The 15,762-nt window shown below is 53.0% G+C and overlaps 1 protein-coding gene across 1 annotated transcript in view; it reads right to left on the reverse strand.

The window, feature by feature from the left end:
* Window positions 1-1,379: 1,379 nt before the first annotated feature.
* Window positions 1,380-15,762, reverse strand: part of LOC124555299 (zinc finger C4H2 domain-containing protein) — a 160,621-nt gene continuing 146,238 nt past the window's right edge. The window contains exon 5 of the mRNA XM_047129170.1: window positions 1,380-2,086. Within this exon, the coding sequence (XP_046985126.1) occupies window positions 1,957-2,086 (130 nt within the window). The 3' untranslated portion in view covers window positions 1,380-1,956. The remainder of the gene's footprint in view (window positions 2,087-15,762) is intronic.

The raw sequence follows: 15,762 nt of genomic DNA on the forward strand, positions 1-15,762 counted from the left end.
ACTGCTGAAGAACGATTTTGGATGGGATCCTCATACACACCAATTCTAAATCTTGCCCATGCTATCAGTCCACTGGTACTTTTGACTTTTTCACATATACACGAGGTAGTTTCTTCATGTATTCTTCCTCCAGATGTGTGTGTTACCATGTTCAACATAAAACAATGAAAACACCTCACCACTTCACTCTGTCTGGTCTCCTTCACAATGTTTCTTACATTCACTACCCTACTGTTAATAGGACACAAACTACAGATCTGGATTCAGGTAAGCCTCCAGAAGACAGTTACAAACTGCAATGGTTAATAACCTGTGTTTCATTGTTTTCTGCAGGACTCTACAGTTTAGTTTTAGTCTGCTGTTTATTCCAGCCAACTGTGAGGCATGATTGTAATCCCACATTGATTTTCTTGTGGACATCCAATTTGGGTTGGGTTGTTTGGGGAAGGAGACCAGACAGCGCAGTCATCGGTCTCATCGGATTAGGGAAGGATGGGGAAGGAAGTCGGCCGTGCCCCTTCAGAGGAACCATCCCAGCATTTGCCTGGAGTGATTTAGGGAAATCACGGAAAACCTAAATCAGGACTGCTGGACGCGGGATTGAACCGTCGTCCTCTCGAATGCGAGTCCAGTGTCTAACCACTGCGCCACCTTGCTTGGTGACATCCAATTTCAAACAGATTATAAAGATAGCTCCGTCAAGAAATCTTTGGTAGATGAGGATCAATCATTGGAATAAAACTGTGTGAGCATCAAATTTTGACTCTAGGTAAGCAGAAGGGAACCAATACAAACACAAAATCTCACTGCTGGATGAGGATTGGCACTCTACTTCTCCTTAATGGAAGTGCAAGGTTTTGACCACTGCAACATCTCCCTCAGTGAACATACTTGTTTGCTGTGTGAAAGTTTTTGTAAGACTTTTCAATAGTACTTTCTGCACTGCTTGCATGACCAAGCAGGGGTCCTAGGTGGCCCAGATGCATTTATAAGAATTGTGCATGTTTTATACTGCATTGTGCTTTCTCTAAGTTTCACTCTGTTCTTATAACACTACGGAGGAATATTGTTGCAATATTTATGTAATGAGTACATAAGAGGAACTAATAAAGATACTAATTTTGGACTAGTGTCACTGCACAATAAAATGGCGAGTTCAGAAATAGTGGCTAATGATCTCTCCACCCTTAAAATAAATGTTTCTGCCGGACACACTCTTCAATTCAAATTTTAATCACACTGAATCATCTAGATCAAACAACATTTATATATAAAGCAGTCTCAAAAATTAAAAGAAAAAACACTTCTTCATGAAAGAAGGCAAAATCTTGAGTAAAATATTCATCACTATTCTTCCCTTCTTTCTGAAAAATTTGCTGTTTTAATGTCCACAATATATTTTGTCCTTCAAACATATTGACTCTGAAAGTAATTTTAAGTATTCTTAGCTCGAAGATAAAAGTCTTACCAGTAAAACACTGACTACTACACTCAATCTTTCCTACTCTTTCCAATAATGTGTTAAAATATGGCAAGTATATAAACCATGTTGCACCTCCATAGTATGAAACACACACTTTTCCAACATACATTATCATAAAATCATTAATAAAATCCTCCTCCCACTTTTACCACAGTACAATACACACAAGAAAAGTATATTATTTCAAATGTGTTCAGGTAAGAGAACTTTTATAAGGTGATAACTTACATTTCAAAGTAATTCTAACACTAAGTACAAAACATTACAATTCATACTGATACTTATTCCACACAGTTATTTGTCATCAGATCTTCTTCACAGAAATTCCTGAACCTCTGTAACACATACAGAACTTTAATTACTGGACACACTATTTGCTCTAATGAGCAGCAAAGTGAATTCAAAGTGTGCCCACTACTTATATACTGGCATACACTTTAACAACACTGAAGGTAAAAATTCATAAAAATTATTCAGTCCTTCTTCTTTGGTTTCTTTGGATTGCGACTTCGTGATTTAGCTTTGCACAGTGGACAGATGGGTGCATTTCGATGAATCTGCTGGTGACAGGATAGGCATGACTTCATAGGAGGAGGCTGTTGCCTGAAATACAGTTTTGATTATGGCTATGATAATGATAATGTTAATAATAATAATAATAAAACTGCCTTATAGTAAGCACGACATCTATGCAATGTTATTTTATATTAAATCATCAGCTGTTAACACATCACTTCTATGTTTATCACTGCATTCAGGTATTCCTTTGAACATGAGTATATCAATGCAAAAGAAATTTCTCAATTACTATGTAGTTAAATTCTACAAAGTATGGAAGTTGAATTTACCAACTGTATTTGTGAATGCGAACAGTAAGACACACTCTAAAACACAAGTAAGTACTGGTAATCTACTGTAGTGAAGTTCTGTAGCATATTGGTAACTGATGACCCCCCAAAAATGTTATTCTCACTCTAAGTCTTGACGTATAGCCATTTCACACTTTGACCAACAAGTAGTAGTTCCGCAGCATACTATGTTAGTTAAGCTGCCGTAGCAAGTGGTGAAAGCGGACTCCAGGAGGTAACAGAAAAGTGGGATGAGCCCCTTCCTGATGGTCAATGGAATCATCAATGAAGGAGGCACAGGAGGGGTGGCCACGCATGGTAGACTAATGGCATGCATACCTGCAGAGCAGGAAGTAACGGCGGTAGGACAGTGGTAGTTCAGCAGCTTCAGCATACAGACTCTCAACTGGGCTGGTGCAAAAGGCACCTGTGACCGAACAGATGCTGAGATGGTGGATACTGTTGAGACGGCATAAGATTGGTTGGTTGGTTGGTTTGGGGGGATTAAAGGGACCAGACTGCTACGGTCATCGGTCCCTTGTTCCAAGGACAAAGAACACCCACAGAGAATAAAAACGAAGAACAGAAGAGATCACAGACGATACAGAACAAGAGAAACAGACAAGGACAAGACAAAACGAACTAAAACCACACAGTGTGACGGTGGTTGGCCGACCATAGAAATAAATAAGGAAAAGCCAACCACATAGAAACACATTAAAAAATCAGTGTAAAATCATAGGCCAAAGGCCAGAATCAACACAAAACGATAAAATAAAACAGAAACACTCAGAGTAGATGATAAAATCCCCCTGCCCGAATAAAACGTAAAACTAAGTCAGCCATAGTGGAGTCGTCTGTTAAAAGGGCAGGGAGCGTAGCAGGCAGCGCAAATGTCTGCCTGACCACAGCTAAAAGGGGGCAGGCCAGCAAAATGTGGGCCACTGTCAAAGCTGCCCCACAGCGACATAGAGGAGGGTCCTCCCGGCGCAGTAAATAACTGTGTGTCAGCCGGGAGTGGCCAATGCGGAGCCGGCAAAGAACTACTGAGTCCCTGCGAGTGGCTCGCAGGGATGACCGCCACACAGCCGTCGTCTCCTTGACTGCACGGAGTTTATTGGACATTGTCAGTTCGCGCCATTCATCGTCCCATAGCGCCAAGATTTTGCGGCGGAAGACTGCCCGCAAATCAGGCTCGGGGAGGCCAAGGTCCAGAGATGGCTGACTGGTGGCCTCTTTCGCCAGGCGGTCAACATGTTCGTTACCCGGGATACCGACATGACCGGGGGTCCACACAAAGACCACAGAGCGGCCGCAACAGGCAAGAGTATGCAGAGACTCGTGGATAGCCATCACCAGACGAGAACGAGGGAAACACTGGTCGAGAGCTCGTAAACCGCTCAGGGAATCGCTACAGATAACGAAGGACTCACCTGAGCAGGAGCGGATATACTCTAGGGCACGAAAGATGGCGACCAATTCAGCAGTGTAAACGCTGCAGCCATCCTGCAAGGAACATTGTTCGGAACGGTCCCCTAGAGTGAGCGCATACCCGACACGACCAGCAACCATCGAACCGTCAGTGTAGACAATACCAGAGCCCTGATACGTGGCCAGGATAGAATAAAAGCGGCGGCGGAAGGCCTCTGGAGGGACTGAGTCCTTCGGGCCCTGTGCCAGGTCCAGCCGAAGGCAAGGGCGACGAACACACCATGGGGGTGTATGCAAAGTAGCCCGGAAAGTAGGTGGAACAGTGAAAACCTGAAGCCCAGAGAGAAGCTCTTTTACGCGGACCGCTATTGTACAACCAGACCGGGGCCGACGATCTGGTAGATGGACGACCGATCGCGGGAACAGGAGACGAGAATTGGGATGCCCGGGCGAGCTTAGAACATGGGCAGCATAAGCGGCCAGCAAACGTTGGCATCGGAACCGCAGGGGAGGTACACCTGCCTCCACTAGTACGCTGTCCACGGGGCTGGTGCGGAAAGCACCAGTGGCAAGGCGTATCCCGCTGTGGAGAATTGGGTCCAGCACCTGTAACGCAGATGGGGATGCTGAGCCATAAGCCAGGCTCCCATAATCCAGACGGGACTGGATTAACGCCTGGTAGAGCCGCAACAGGTGGTGGTGGTTGTTGGATGTTTAAGGGGGACTAAACAGCGAAGGTCATCAGTCCCCCATTCCAAAATCAGGCGAGCCGAAAATCTACGAAGCAGATAAAAACCAAAGGGGGAGGAGACGTCCCCCCAGGCGCTAGAAGCACACAAATGCAGCAACAAACACTACAGACAAGAACAGGACAGAGGAACACCAGACAGAAAGAAACAGAAGAAAGGAAGATGGCCGGAGACTGGTTGACTGACCACGAGATCAAAAATGGGAAAGAGTCAACCATCTCACGGCACACCAGAACAGCAACAGACACAAGGACAATAGACACAGAAAGGGAAAGGCGCAGGACCTCCCTAAAACCAAAGCCAAAGTGCCCGGGAGATTAAAAGATTGCCGGAGTGTGCGCAGTCGAGGACACTCCAGCAAAATGTGGCCGACCGTCAGCCGGGAACCACACTGACACAAGGGGGGATCCTCCTGACGTAACAGATGGCCGTGCGTCAGGTAGGTATGGCCGATGCGCAGCCGACACAGAACTACCGCGTCCCTGCGAGAAGCCCGCAGGGAGGAACGCCACACATCGGTCGTCCCCTTGACAGCCCGTAGTTTATTCGGGGCTGTCATGCCATGCCACTCAGCAGCCCACATCCCAAGTACCTTACGGCGCAACACCAGCTGCTGGTCGCGAGCCGTAAGGCCGATCTCCAAAGCTGGGGCGTCTATGGCCCATTTGGCCAGCCTGTCAACACGTTCGTTCCCCGGGATGCCAACGTGACCTGGCGTCCAAACAAAAACCACCGAACGACCAGAGTGGGTAATGGTGGAAACAGACTCCCGAATAGAGGACACCAGAGGAGAAGAGGGATAGCAGCGGTCGATGGCCTGGAGGCTGCTCAGGGAGTCACTGCAGATGACGACGGCCGCATCGGAGCAGGAACGCATATGCTCAAGAGCTCGCAAGATGGCCACCAGCTCTGCAGTAAAAATACTGCAGCCAGCTGGCAAGGAGCGTTGCTCAACATGGGCAGCGTGAGCAAAAGCGTAGGCAGTGCGACCATCAACCAGGGAACCATCAGTGTAGACAGGCTCACAGCCCGGAAATGAGTCGAGGAGCGCAAGAAAACGGCGACGGAGGGCCACAGGCGGAACCGAGTCCTTAGGTCCCTGTGCCAAATCCAGATGGACGGACGGCCGGGACAAACACCAGGGAGGCGTAGGTGTACGGACCCGGAAGGGAGGCAGAAGAGGGAATGACCCCGGTTCTGACAGCAGGGACTGGACACGGACAGCTACGGAAAGCCCAGACCGAGGTCGCCGTTCGGGCAGGTGGTGGACCAAGGCAGGGAAAAGCAGGCGACGATTGGGATGGCCTGGCGAGCAATGTACGTGGACAGCATAGTTGGCGAGCAGACGATGGCGGCGAATCCGCAGCGGGGGAACCCCGGCCTCCACCAGTAGACTATCCACGGGGCTGGTGCGAAAAGCGCCAGTTGCAAGCCGAACCCCACAGTGATGTATGGGGTCTAACAACTGCAACACTGAGGGTGACGCAGACCCATAGGCCAGGCTCCCATAATCAAGCCGGGACTGCACAAGGGCTCTGTACAATTGCAGTAGCGTGCAGCGATCTGCACCCCAAGACGTGTGGCTAAGGCAGCGGAGGGCGTTGAGGTGCCGCCAGCATTTTTGCTTCAGCTGAGTAACATGAGGAACCCATGTGAGCCGGGCATCAAACACGAGTCCCAAGAAGCGGCAAGTGTCCACCACTTCAAGCAGGTGGCCGTCGAGGTAAAGGTCAGGATGAGGGTGGACCGTCCGACGCCTGCAGAAGTGCATAACCCGAGTCTTGGCAGCAGAGAACTGAAAACCATGAGCCAGAGCCCATGATGCTGCCTTGCGAACGGCGACTTGCAACCTGCGTTCGGCGACTCCCGTAGTCGTGGAGCTAAATGAGATGCAGAAGTCGTCGGCATACAAAGAAGGAGACACCGACGACCCCACTGCTGCAGCCAGACCATTAATGGCCACTAGAAATAACGAGACGCTCAACACCGAGCCCTGCGGGACCCCATTTTCCTGTATATAAGAGGAACTAGAGGTGGCACCGACTTGCACCCGGAAAGAGCGGCACAATAAAAAGCTTTGAAGAAAAGCCGGGAGCCGACCACGAAGACCCCACCCATGCAACGTGGCGAGGATGTGATGCCTCCATGTGGTGTCATACGCCTTCCGCAGATCGAAAAATACAGCAACAAGGTGCTGACGTCGGGCAAAAGCCGTACGGACAGCAGATTCCAGCCGCACCAAATTGTCCACTGCAGACCGGCCCCGACGGAAGCCACCCTGGGATGGAGCGAGGAGACCGCGCGACTCAAGGACCCAACACAAACGCCGCCCCACCATACGTTCGAGCAATTTGCACAAAACGTTGGTGGGGTAATGGGACGATAGCTGTCCACCGCCAGTGGGTCCGCACCAGGCTTCACGATGGGGACAATAAGACCCTCTCGCCATTGCGACGGGAACACGCCCTCGCTGCAAATGCGGTTAAAGATGGTGAGGATGTGTCTCTGGCAGTCCCTGGAGAGATGCTTCAGCATCTGCGCGTGGATGCAGTCCGGTCCTGGTGCTGTATCAGGGCAATCGGCGAGAGCAGCGAGGAGTTCCCTCTCGCTGAAAGGAGCATTGTATGTTTCATAATGACGCGTGTGGAATGAGAACGGCGTCCGCTCGGCTCGCTCCTTTAGAGAGCGAAAGGCGGGGGGATAGGATGCAGTCGCAGAGCTCTGAGCAAAGTGCGCGGCGAGCCGTTCAGCAATGGCGGCAGCGTCCGTGCAGACAGCGCCGTCCAAGGAGAGCCCAGGGACACCCACAGGGGTCTGGGCGCCATAAATCCGCCGGATCCGGGACCACACGTGCGAGGACGAGACACGGGAGCCCAGGGAGGAGACGTACCTCTCCCAGCACTCCTGCTTACGCCGTGCAATAAGTCGACGGGCGAAGGCACGGAGCCTCTTAAAGGCGATGAGGGTCTCCAGAGACGGGTGCCGCCTATGACGCTGGAGAGCCCGCCTACGGTCGCGAATAGCCTCAGCAATCTCCGGCGACCACCAGGGGACAGCCTTCCGCCGAGGGAGGCCAGAGGAACGGGGGATGGTAGCCTCGGCCGCTGAAAAGATGGACGTGGTTAAAACACGGACCACCTCGTCAATGTCACCCTGTGGGGGAGACGCTATGGTTACAGCGGAAGTAAAAGCTGGCCAGTCAGCCCTGTGGAAAGCCCAGCGGGGCAAGCGCCCAGAAGAATGACACTGTGGCAGTGACAAATAGATGGGAAAATGGTCACTACCACATAGGTCAGGATGCACCCTCCAGTGGAGGGATGGGACAAGTCCAGGGCTGCAAATAGAGAGATCGATGGCCGAGAACGAGCCATGGGCCACACTGAAATGCGTGGGAGCACCGGTGTTTAAGAGGCTAAGGTCGAGCTGAGCCAACACATGCTCCACGGCCCGACCACGATCATTGGAGACAGACCCACCCCATAGAGGGTTGTGGGCATTGAAATCGCCCAGCAGCAAAAAAGGTGGCGGCAGTTGTGCTATCAGAGCAGCCAGGACATGCTGCGCGACAGTACCAGCAGGTGGAAGGTAAATACTGCAGACGGTAATGGCCTGGGGCGTCCACACCCGAACAGCGACAGCCTCTAAAGCTGTTTGTAGAGGCACAAACTCGCTGTGAAGAGAGTTCAGGACATATATGCAGACGCCACCAGACACCCTTTCATAAGCTGCTCGGTTCTTGTAATAACCCCGATAGCCACGGAGGGCGGGGGTTCGCATTGCTGGAAACCAAGTTTCCTGGAGAGCAATGCAGAAGAAAGGGTGAAGGCTGATAAGTTGGCGGAGCTCAGCTAGATGGTGGAAGAAACCGCTGCAGTTCCACTGGAGGATGGTGTTGTCCATGGCTGGGAAAGGCGTGACGGGACTGGGAAGGCAGATTACGCCGCTGGGTCACCTGCTGCCTCCAAGTGAGCACCTGCGCCAGTGCTTTCCATGGCGCCGGAGGGACTGGCGAGATCGAGGTCCTCAGCGGACGCCAGGATCTCCACCTCGTCCTCAGACGCAGAGTTTGAGGGTGGCGGTGGGACAGGTGCCACCGCAATGTCAGGTTGCTTGGGAGCTTTTTTCTTCAACGGCTTCGCACGCTGTGCCTTGGGAGGGTCTGGCTGGGAGGGCCCCACTGGGTCAGTCTCAGGGACGGACGACGACCGTGAAGCCCTATGACCAGCGACCGGTTGTTGTTTCAAAACTTTTCGTGGGTCCGCTTTGACACTGGGCAAAGCCTGGGAAGGGAGGGCCCCAAGGGACCCCTTCCTGGCTGGAGTGGCCGAAGAAGCCCTACGCTTCTCCGGCTGGGAAGGGGGGACGAATGTCCCCGATGGTTGGGGTGGTGTTGCTCCTGGAGTAGATGGAGCAACAGTGGGCGAAGTGCCCCCAACAACCAAGGGGGCCGGTGCATTGAGACATAGCTGAGAGGCAGCAGTACGTGACGACACGGGAGAGGATCGGACTGCTTGTGCAGCAGCGGCATAGGTGGATGTCATGGGCACGGGATGTAGCCGCTCATATTTCCGCCTTGCCTCGGTGTAGGTCAGGCGGTCCAGGGTCTTATATTCCATTATCTTCCTTTCCTTCTGGAAGATCCGACAGTCCGGTGAGCAGGGGGAATGGTGTTCTCCACAGTTAACACAAATGGGAGGCGGAGCACATGGAGTATCAGGATGCGAAGGACGTCCGCAATCCCGACACGTGATGCTGGAAGTACAGCGAGATGACATGTGCCCGAACTTCCAGCATTTAAAACACCGCATCGGAGGAGGGATATATGGTTTCACATCACAACGGTAAACCATCACCTTAACCTTTTCGGGTAAGACATCACCCTCAAAGGCCAAGATGAAGGCACCGGTGGCTACCTGATTATCCCTCGGACCCCGATGGACGCGCCGGACGAAGTGAACACCTCGTCGTTCGAGGTTGGCGCGTAATTCATCGTCGGACTGCAGAAGAAGATCCCTGTGGAATATAATACCCTGGACCATGTTGAGACTCTTATGCGGCGTGATGCTAACGGAAACATCCCCCAACTTGTCACAATTGAGCAACCTCCGTGACTGGGCAGAGGATGCCGTTTTGATGAGCACAGAACCAGAGCGCATCTTGGACAGGCCCTCCACCTCCCCGAACTTGTCCTCTAAATGCTCCACAAAAAACTGGGGCTTGGTCGACATGAAAGATTCTCCATCAACCCGCGTACACACGAGGTACCGGGGTGAATATTCTCCACTGCCTTCTTTAGCAAGTCGTTCCTCCCATGGAGTAGCTAGGGAGGGAAACGATCTCTGATCCAATTTCTTCACGTTGAGGTTAGACCTCGATCGCTTAGAGACTGCTGGTGGAGGCCCACCAGCGATAGATGATGTACCACGCTTCATTGCGGGTCATCCGCCCTGATGCCACCTACTCCGACCAAGGGCCCTCCCCACGGGCGCCACCCAGCCACAGCAAAGGCCACCTGGCAGGATGGCCATTGCCGGGAGTCCTGATGCCCCAGGGAGATGGGCATCTACTCCTTGGCATACGTGGGGAGTGAACGGCGCAGGCATCAGTAGAGCGATCCCTGTGTTGTCAGGGGGCTACAACCAAGAGGGTACATGGCGACCCCACCACAACGGACTGGCTACCGTGCTGGATCTTAGGTGCAAAAATGGCCAAGGTCGTCGTCACAGTTAAAAGAAACACTGCAGAGTGCAGCGTGGTAATCGCCCAAGAGATCGAAAACGAGCGGGACACCATTGCAACGACGAGAAAGACGGCTAAAGGTCTAATTGCACGAAGGATACAGTGCACCATGTAAGGTGCCCTTCCCCAATTGGCTCGCTCTTCGGAATAATTTAGATAGATGGAGGTCAAACCCGAGAGGGGACCATCACATAAGGCCGAAACGTTTGAGACTCCTTTTAGTCGCCTCTTACGACAGGCAGGAATACCGCGGGCCTATTCTAACCCCCGAACCCGCAGGGGGGGGCCGCAACAGGGTAAAGCGGTCGGCGCCGCAGCGGGTGTGGCTCAAGCATCTCAGAGCGTTTAGATGCCGCCAACACGTCTGTTTAAGCTGCCGGATATGAGGCAGCCAAGTCAACCGGGCATCGAAAACCACCCCCAAAAACCTGTGGGTCTCCACCACAGCAAGGAGTTCGTCGGCAAGATAAAGCCGCGGCTCAGGATGGACTGTTCGGCGCCGGCAGAAATGCATGACGCAGGTCTTGGCTGCCGAAAACTGAAACCCATGGGCTACAGCCCAAGACTGCGCCTTACGGATAGCGCCCTGTAGCTGACGTTCAATAGCAGCAATGCCAGTAGAGCTGTAATAAAGGCAGAAGTCGTCAGCATACAGGGAAGCAGAGACAGAATTACCCACGGCCGCAGCAAGCCCGTTAATGGCTATTAAAAATAGACAGACACTTAAAACAGAGCCCTGTGGCACACCGTTCTCCTGGACGTGGGAGGAACTATACGAGGCCGCGACTTGCACGCGGAAGGTACGACACGACAGAAAATTGCGGATAAAAATCGGCAGAGGACCCCGAAGACCCCATCCATGAAGCGTAGAAAGAATGTGATGACGCCATGTCGTATCGTACGCCTTCCGCATGTCGAAAAAGACAGCGACCAGGTGCTGACGGCGGGCAAAAGCAGTACGGATGGCCGACTCCAGACTCACCAGATTGTCGGTGGCGGAGCGGCCTTTACGGAACCCACCCTGAGACGGAGCCAGAAGGCCCCGAGACTCCAGTACCCAATGCAAGCGCCGGCTCACCATCCGTTCAAGCAACTTACAAAGAACGTTGGTGAGGCTAATGGGACGGTAGCTGTCCACCTCCAGAGGGTTCTTTCCAGGTTTCAAAACGGGGATGACAATGCCTTCCCGCCATTGCGACGGAAACTCCCCCTCGACCCAAAGACGGTTGTAAAGATCGAGAAGGCGCCGCTGGCAGTCCACTAAAAGGTGTTTCAGCATCTGACAGTGGATGCCATCTGGCCCCGGAGCGGTATCAGGGCAAGCAGCGAGGGCACTGCGAAATTCCCACTCACTAAATGGAGCATTGTAAGATTCTGGGTGGTTGGTGCGAAACGAAAGGCTCCGACGTTCCATCCGCTCTTTAATGGAGCAGAAGGCCTGGGGGTAATTCACAGAAGCGGAACTCATAGCAAAATGCTCTGCTAAGCGAATTGCAATGACGTCGGAGTCAGTACAAACTGCTCCATTCAGTGAGAGCGCAGGGACGCTGGCAGGGGTCCGATAGCCGTAGACGCGTCGAATCCTGGCCCAGACCTGCGATGGAGTGACATGGAGGCCAATTGTGGACACATACCGCTCCCAGCACTCCTTCTTGCCTTGGCGGATAAGGAGGCGCGCCCGCGCACGCAGCCGTTTGAAGGCGATAAGGTGGTCGAGGGAGGGATGTCGCTTGTGACGCTGGAGCGCCCGCCGGCGATCTTTAATCGCTTCAGCGATCTCAGGCGACCACCAAGGCACAGCCTTCCGCCGAGGGGACCCACAGGAATGGGGAATGGCAGATTCGGCGGCAGTAACGATGCCGGTGGTGACCGATTGAACCACCGCATCAATGTCATCGGTAGAGAGAGGCTCAAAAGCGGCAGTGGAGGAGAACAAGTCCCAGTCAGCCTTATTCATAGCCCATCTGCTGGGGCGCCCAGAAGAGTGGCGCTGTGGTAGTGACAAAATGATCGGAAAATGGTCACTACCACACAGGTCGTCATGCACACTCCATTGGACAGACGGTAAGAGGCTATGGCTACAGATTGAAAGGTCAATGGCGGAGTAGGTGCCATGCGCCACACTGAAGTGTGTGAAGGCACCATCATTTAACAGCGAGAGATCGAGCTGCGACAAGAAATGCTCAATGATGGCGCCTCGACCTGTTGCCACTGACCCACCCCACAGAGGGTTATGAGCGTTGAAGTCGCCCAATAGCAAGAAAGGTGGCGGCAATTGGGCGACCAGTGCAGCCAGGACAAGCTGCGAGACATCACCATCCGGTGGAATGTAAAGACTGCAGACGGTAACAGCCTGTGGCGTCCACACGCGTACAGCGACAGCCTCTAAAGGCGTCTGGAGAGGGACAGACTCGCTGTGCAGAGTGTGAAGGACATATATGCAGACGCCACCAGACACCCTTTCATAAGCTGCTCGGTTCTTATAATAACCCCGATAGCCACGGAGGGCGGGGGTTCGCATTGCTGGAAACCAAGTTTCCTGGAGAGCAATGCAGAAGAAAGGGTGAAGGCTGATAAGGTGGCGGAGCTCAGCTAGATGGTGGAAGAAACCGCTGCAGTTCCACTGGAGGATGGAGTTGTCCATGGCTGGGAAAGGCGTGACGGGACGGGGAAGGCAGATTACGCCACTGGGTCACCTGCTGCCTCCGATGGAGCATCCGTGCAAATGCCACCCACTGCGTCCGCGGGACCGGCAAGAGCGAGGTCCTCAGCGGACGCCAGAATCTCCACCTCGTCCTCAGAGGCAGAGCATGCAGGAAGCGGCGGGATCGGTGCCACCGCATTACCGTTGGTCTTGGGGACTTTCTTCTTTTTGTGCTTGTCACGCTGTGCCTTCGGCGCTTCAGGCTGCATGGGCTTCACTGGGTCAGTCTCAGGGACAGACGACGACCGCGAGGCCCGACGACCAGGGACTGGCGGTTGTTTCAACCACTTGCGGGCGTCCGCTTTTCCACTGGTCGGAACTTGCGAAGGGAGGTCCCCAAGGGATCCCTTCCTGGCGAGAGCAGCCGAAGAAGTCTTACGCTTCTCCGGCTGGGAAGGGGGAGCTGATGTCCCCGAAGGTTGGGAGGGTGTTGCTCCTGAAGAAGATGGATTAGGAGCAACAGGGTGTGAAGTGCCCCCCACAAGCAAGGGGGCCAGTGGATGCTGACCGATCTTAGAGCCGATTCGTGATGACGGGAGAACCGTCGTTGCAGCAGCGGCGTAGGTTGACGGCATTGCCACAGGATGGAGCCTCTCATATTTCTGTCTAGCCTCGGGGTAGGTCAGCCGGTCCAAGGTCTTATATTCCATTATCTTCCGTTCTTTCTGCAATATCCTACAGTCCGGCGAGCAGGGGGAATGGTGTTCTCCGCAGTTAACACAGATAGGAGGCGGGGCACATGGAGTATCGGGATGCGAAGGACGTCCGCAATCCCGACACGTCATGCTGGAAGTACAGCGAGATGACATGTGCCCGAACTTCCAGCATTTAAAACACCGCATCGGAGGAGGGACATATGGTTTCACATCACAACGGTAAACCATCACCTTAACCTTTTCGGGTAAGACATCACCCTCAAAGGCCAAGATGAAGGCACCGGTGGCGACCTGATTATCCCTCGGACCCCGATGGACGCGCCGGACGAAGTGAACACCTCGTCGTTCGAGGTTGGCGCGTAATTCATCGTCGGACTGCAGAAGAAGATCCCGGTGGAATATAATACCCTGGACCATGTTCAGACTCTTATGCGGCGTGATGCTAACGGAAACATCCCCCAACTTGTCACAATTGAGCAACCTCCGTGACTGGGCAGAGGATGCCGTTTTTATCAACACCGATCCAGACCGCATCTTGGACAAGCCCTCCACCTCACCGAACTTGTCCTCTAAATGCTCTACAAAGAACTGAGGCTTCACGGATAGAAAAGATTCCCCATCAGCTCTGGTACAGACAAGATATCTGGGCGAATACGTCTCAGTGTCACACAATGCCTGTCGTTCCTCCCATGGTGTGGCGAGGGAGGGGAACGATTTGGGGTCATAAACGTTACCTTTAAAATGGGCTCTCGAACGCTTAGAGACTGCTGACGGCTGGCCGCCAGCGACAGATGATGTACCACGCTTCATTGCGGGTCATCCGCCCTGATGCCACCTACTCCGACCAAGGGCCCTCCCCACAGGCGCCACCCAGCCACAGCAAAGGCCACCTGGCAGGATGGCCATTGCCGGGAGTCCTGATGCCCCAGGGAGATGGGCATCTACTCCTTGGCATACGTGGGGAGTGAACGGCGCAGGCATCAGTAGAGCGATCCCTGTGTTGTCAGGGGGCTACAACCAAGAGGGTACATGGCGACCCCACCACAACGGACTGGCTACCGTGCTGGATCTTAGGTGCAAAAACGGCCAAGGTCGTCGTCACAGTTAAAAGAAGCACTGCAGAGTGCAGCGTGGTAATCGCCCAAGAGATCGAAAACGAGCGGGACACCATTGCAACGACGAGAAAGACGGCTATAGGTCTAATTGCACGAAGGATACAGTGCACCATGTAAGGTGCCCTTCCCCAATTGGCTCGCTCTTCGAAATAATTTAGATAGATGGAGGTCAAACCCGAGAGGGGACCATCACATAAGGCCGAAACGTTTGAGACTCCTTTTAGTCGCCTCTTACGACAGGCAGGAATACCGCGGGCCTATTCTAACCCCCGAACCCGCAGGGGGGAGACGGCATAAGAGGGATGGGCGTGCAGACACAAACAAAGCACCCAAAGTCTAATTTTGGACAAGGGACCGGTACGAACAGAGGAGGGCAGTTCGATCAGCACCCCAGGAAGTATCATTGAGGACACGAAGGACATTGAGGGGCCGCGTACAGCAGGCTGCCGGGTAAGACACATGGGAGGACCAAGAGTGTTTCCTATCAAGCATGAGCCCCAGGAATTTAGTAGTTTCAACGAATGGAAGGACAAGAGGCCCAAGATGTAGAGATGGTGGGAGAAAGCATTTGTGCCGGCAGAAATTCATACAGATGGTTTTGTCAGAGGAAAAGCAAAAGCCACTGTCGATGCTCCAGGAGTACAGATGATCAAGACAGCACTGAAGACACCGCTCAGAGAGAGAGGTCCATGGAGAACTGCAATAGATGGCAAAATCGTCAACAAAAAGGGAGCCAGAGATGCCCAGTGGGAGACAGGCCATGATAGGGTTAATGGTGATAGCAAAGCGGACGACACTCAGGACAGAACCCTGAGGCACACTGTTTTCCTGGAAAAAGGTGTCCGACAAGGCAGAATCCACACGCACCTTGGAAAGTCAATCTTGTAAAAATGCCAGAAGGAAACAGGGCAGGTGGCCACAGAAGCCCCATGTGTAAAGATTACGGTGGATACCAGTTCTCCAGCAGGTGTCATAGGCCTTCTCCAAATCAAAAAACACGGCCACAGTCTGAGATTTCTGCAAAAAGCCATTCACGA

This window comes from Schistocerca americana, chromosome X (assembly GCF_021461395.2).
Source record: "Schistocerca americana isolate TAMUIC-IGC-003095 chromosome X, iqSchAmer2.1, whole genome shotgun sequence".
Taxonomy (NCBI): Eukaryota; Metazoa; Arthropoda; class Insecta; order Orthoptera; family Acrididae; genus Schistocerca; species Schistocerca americana.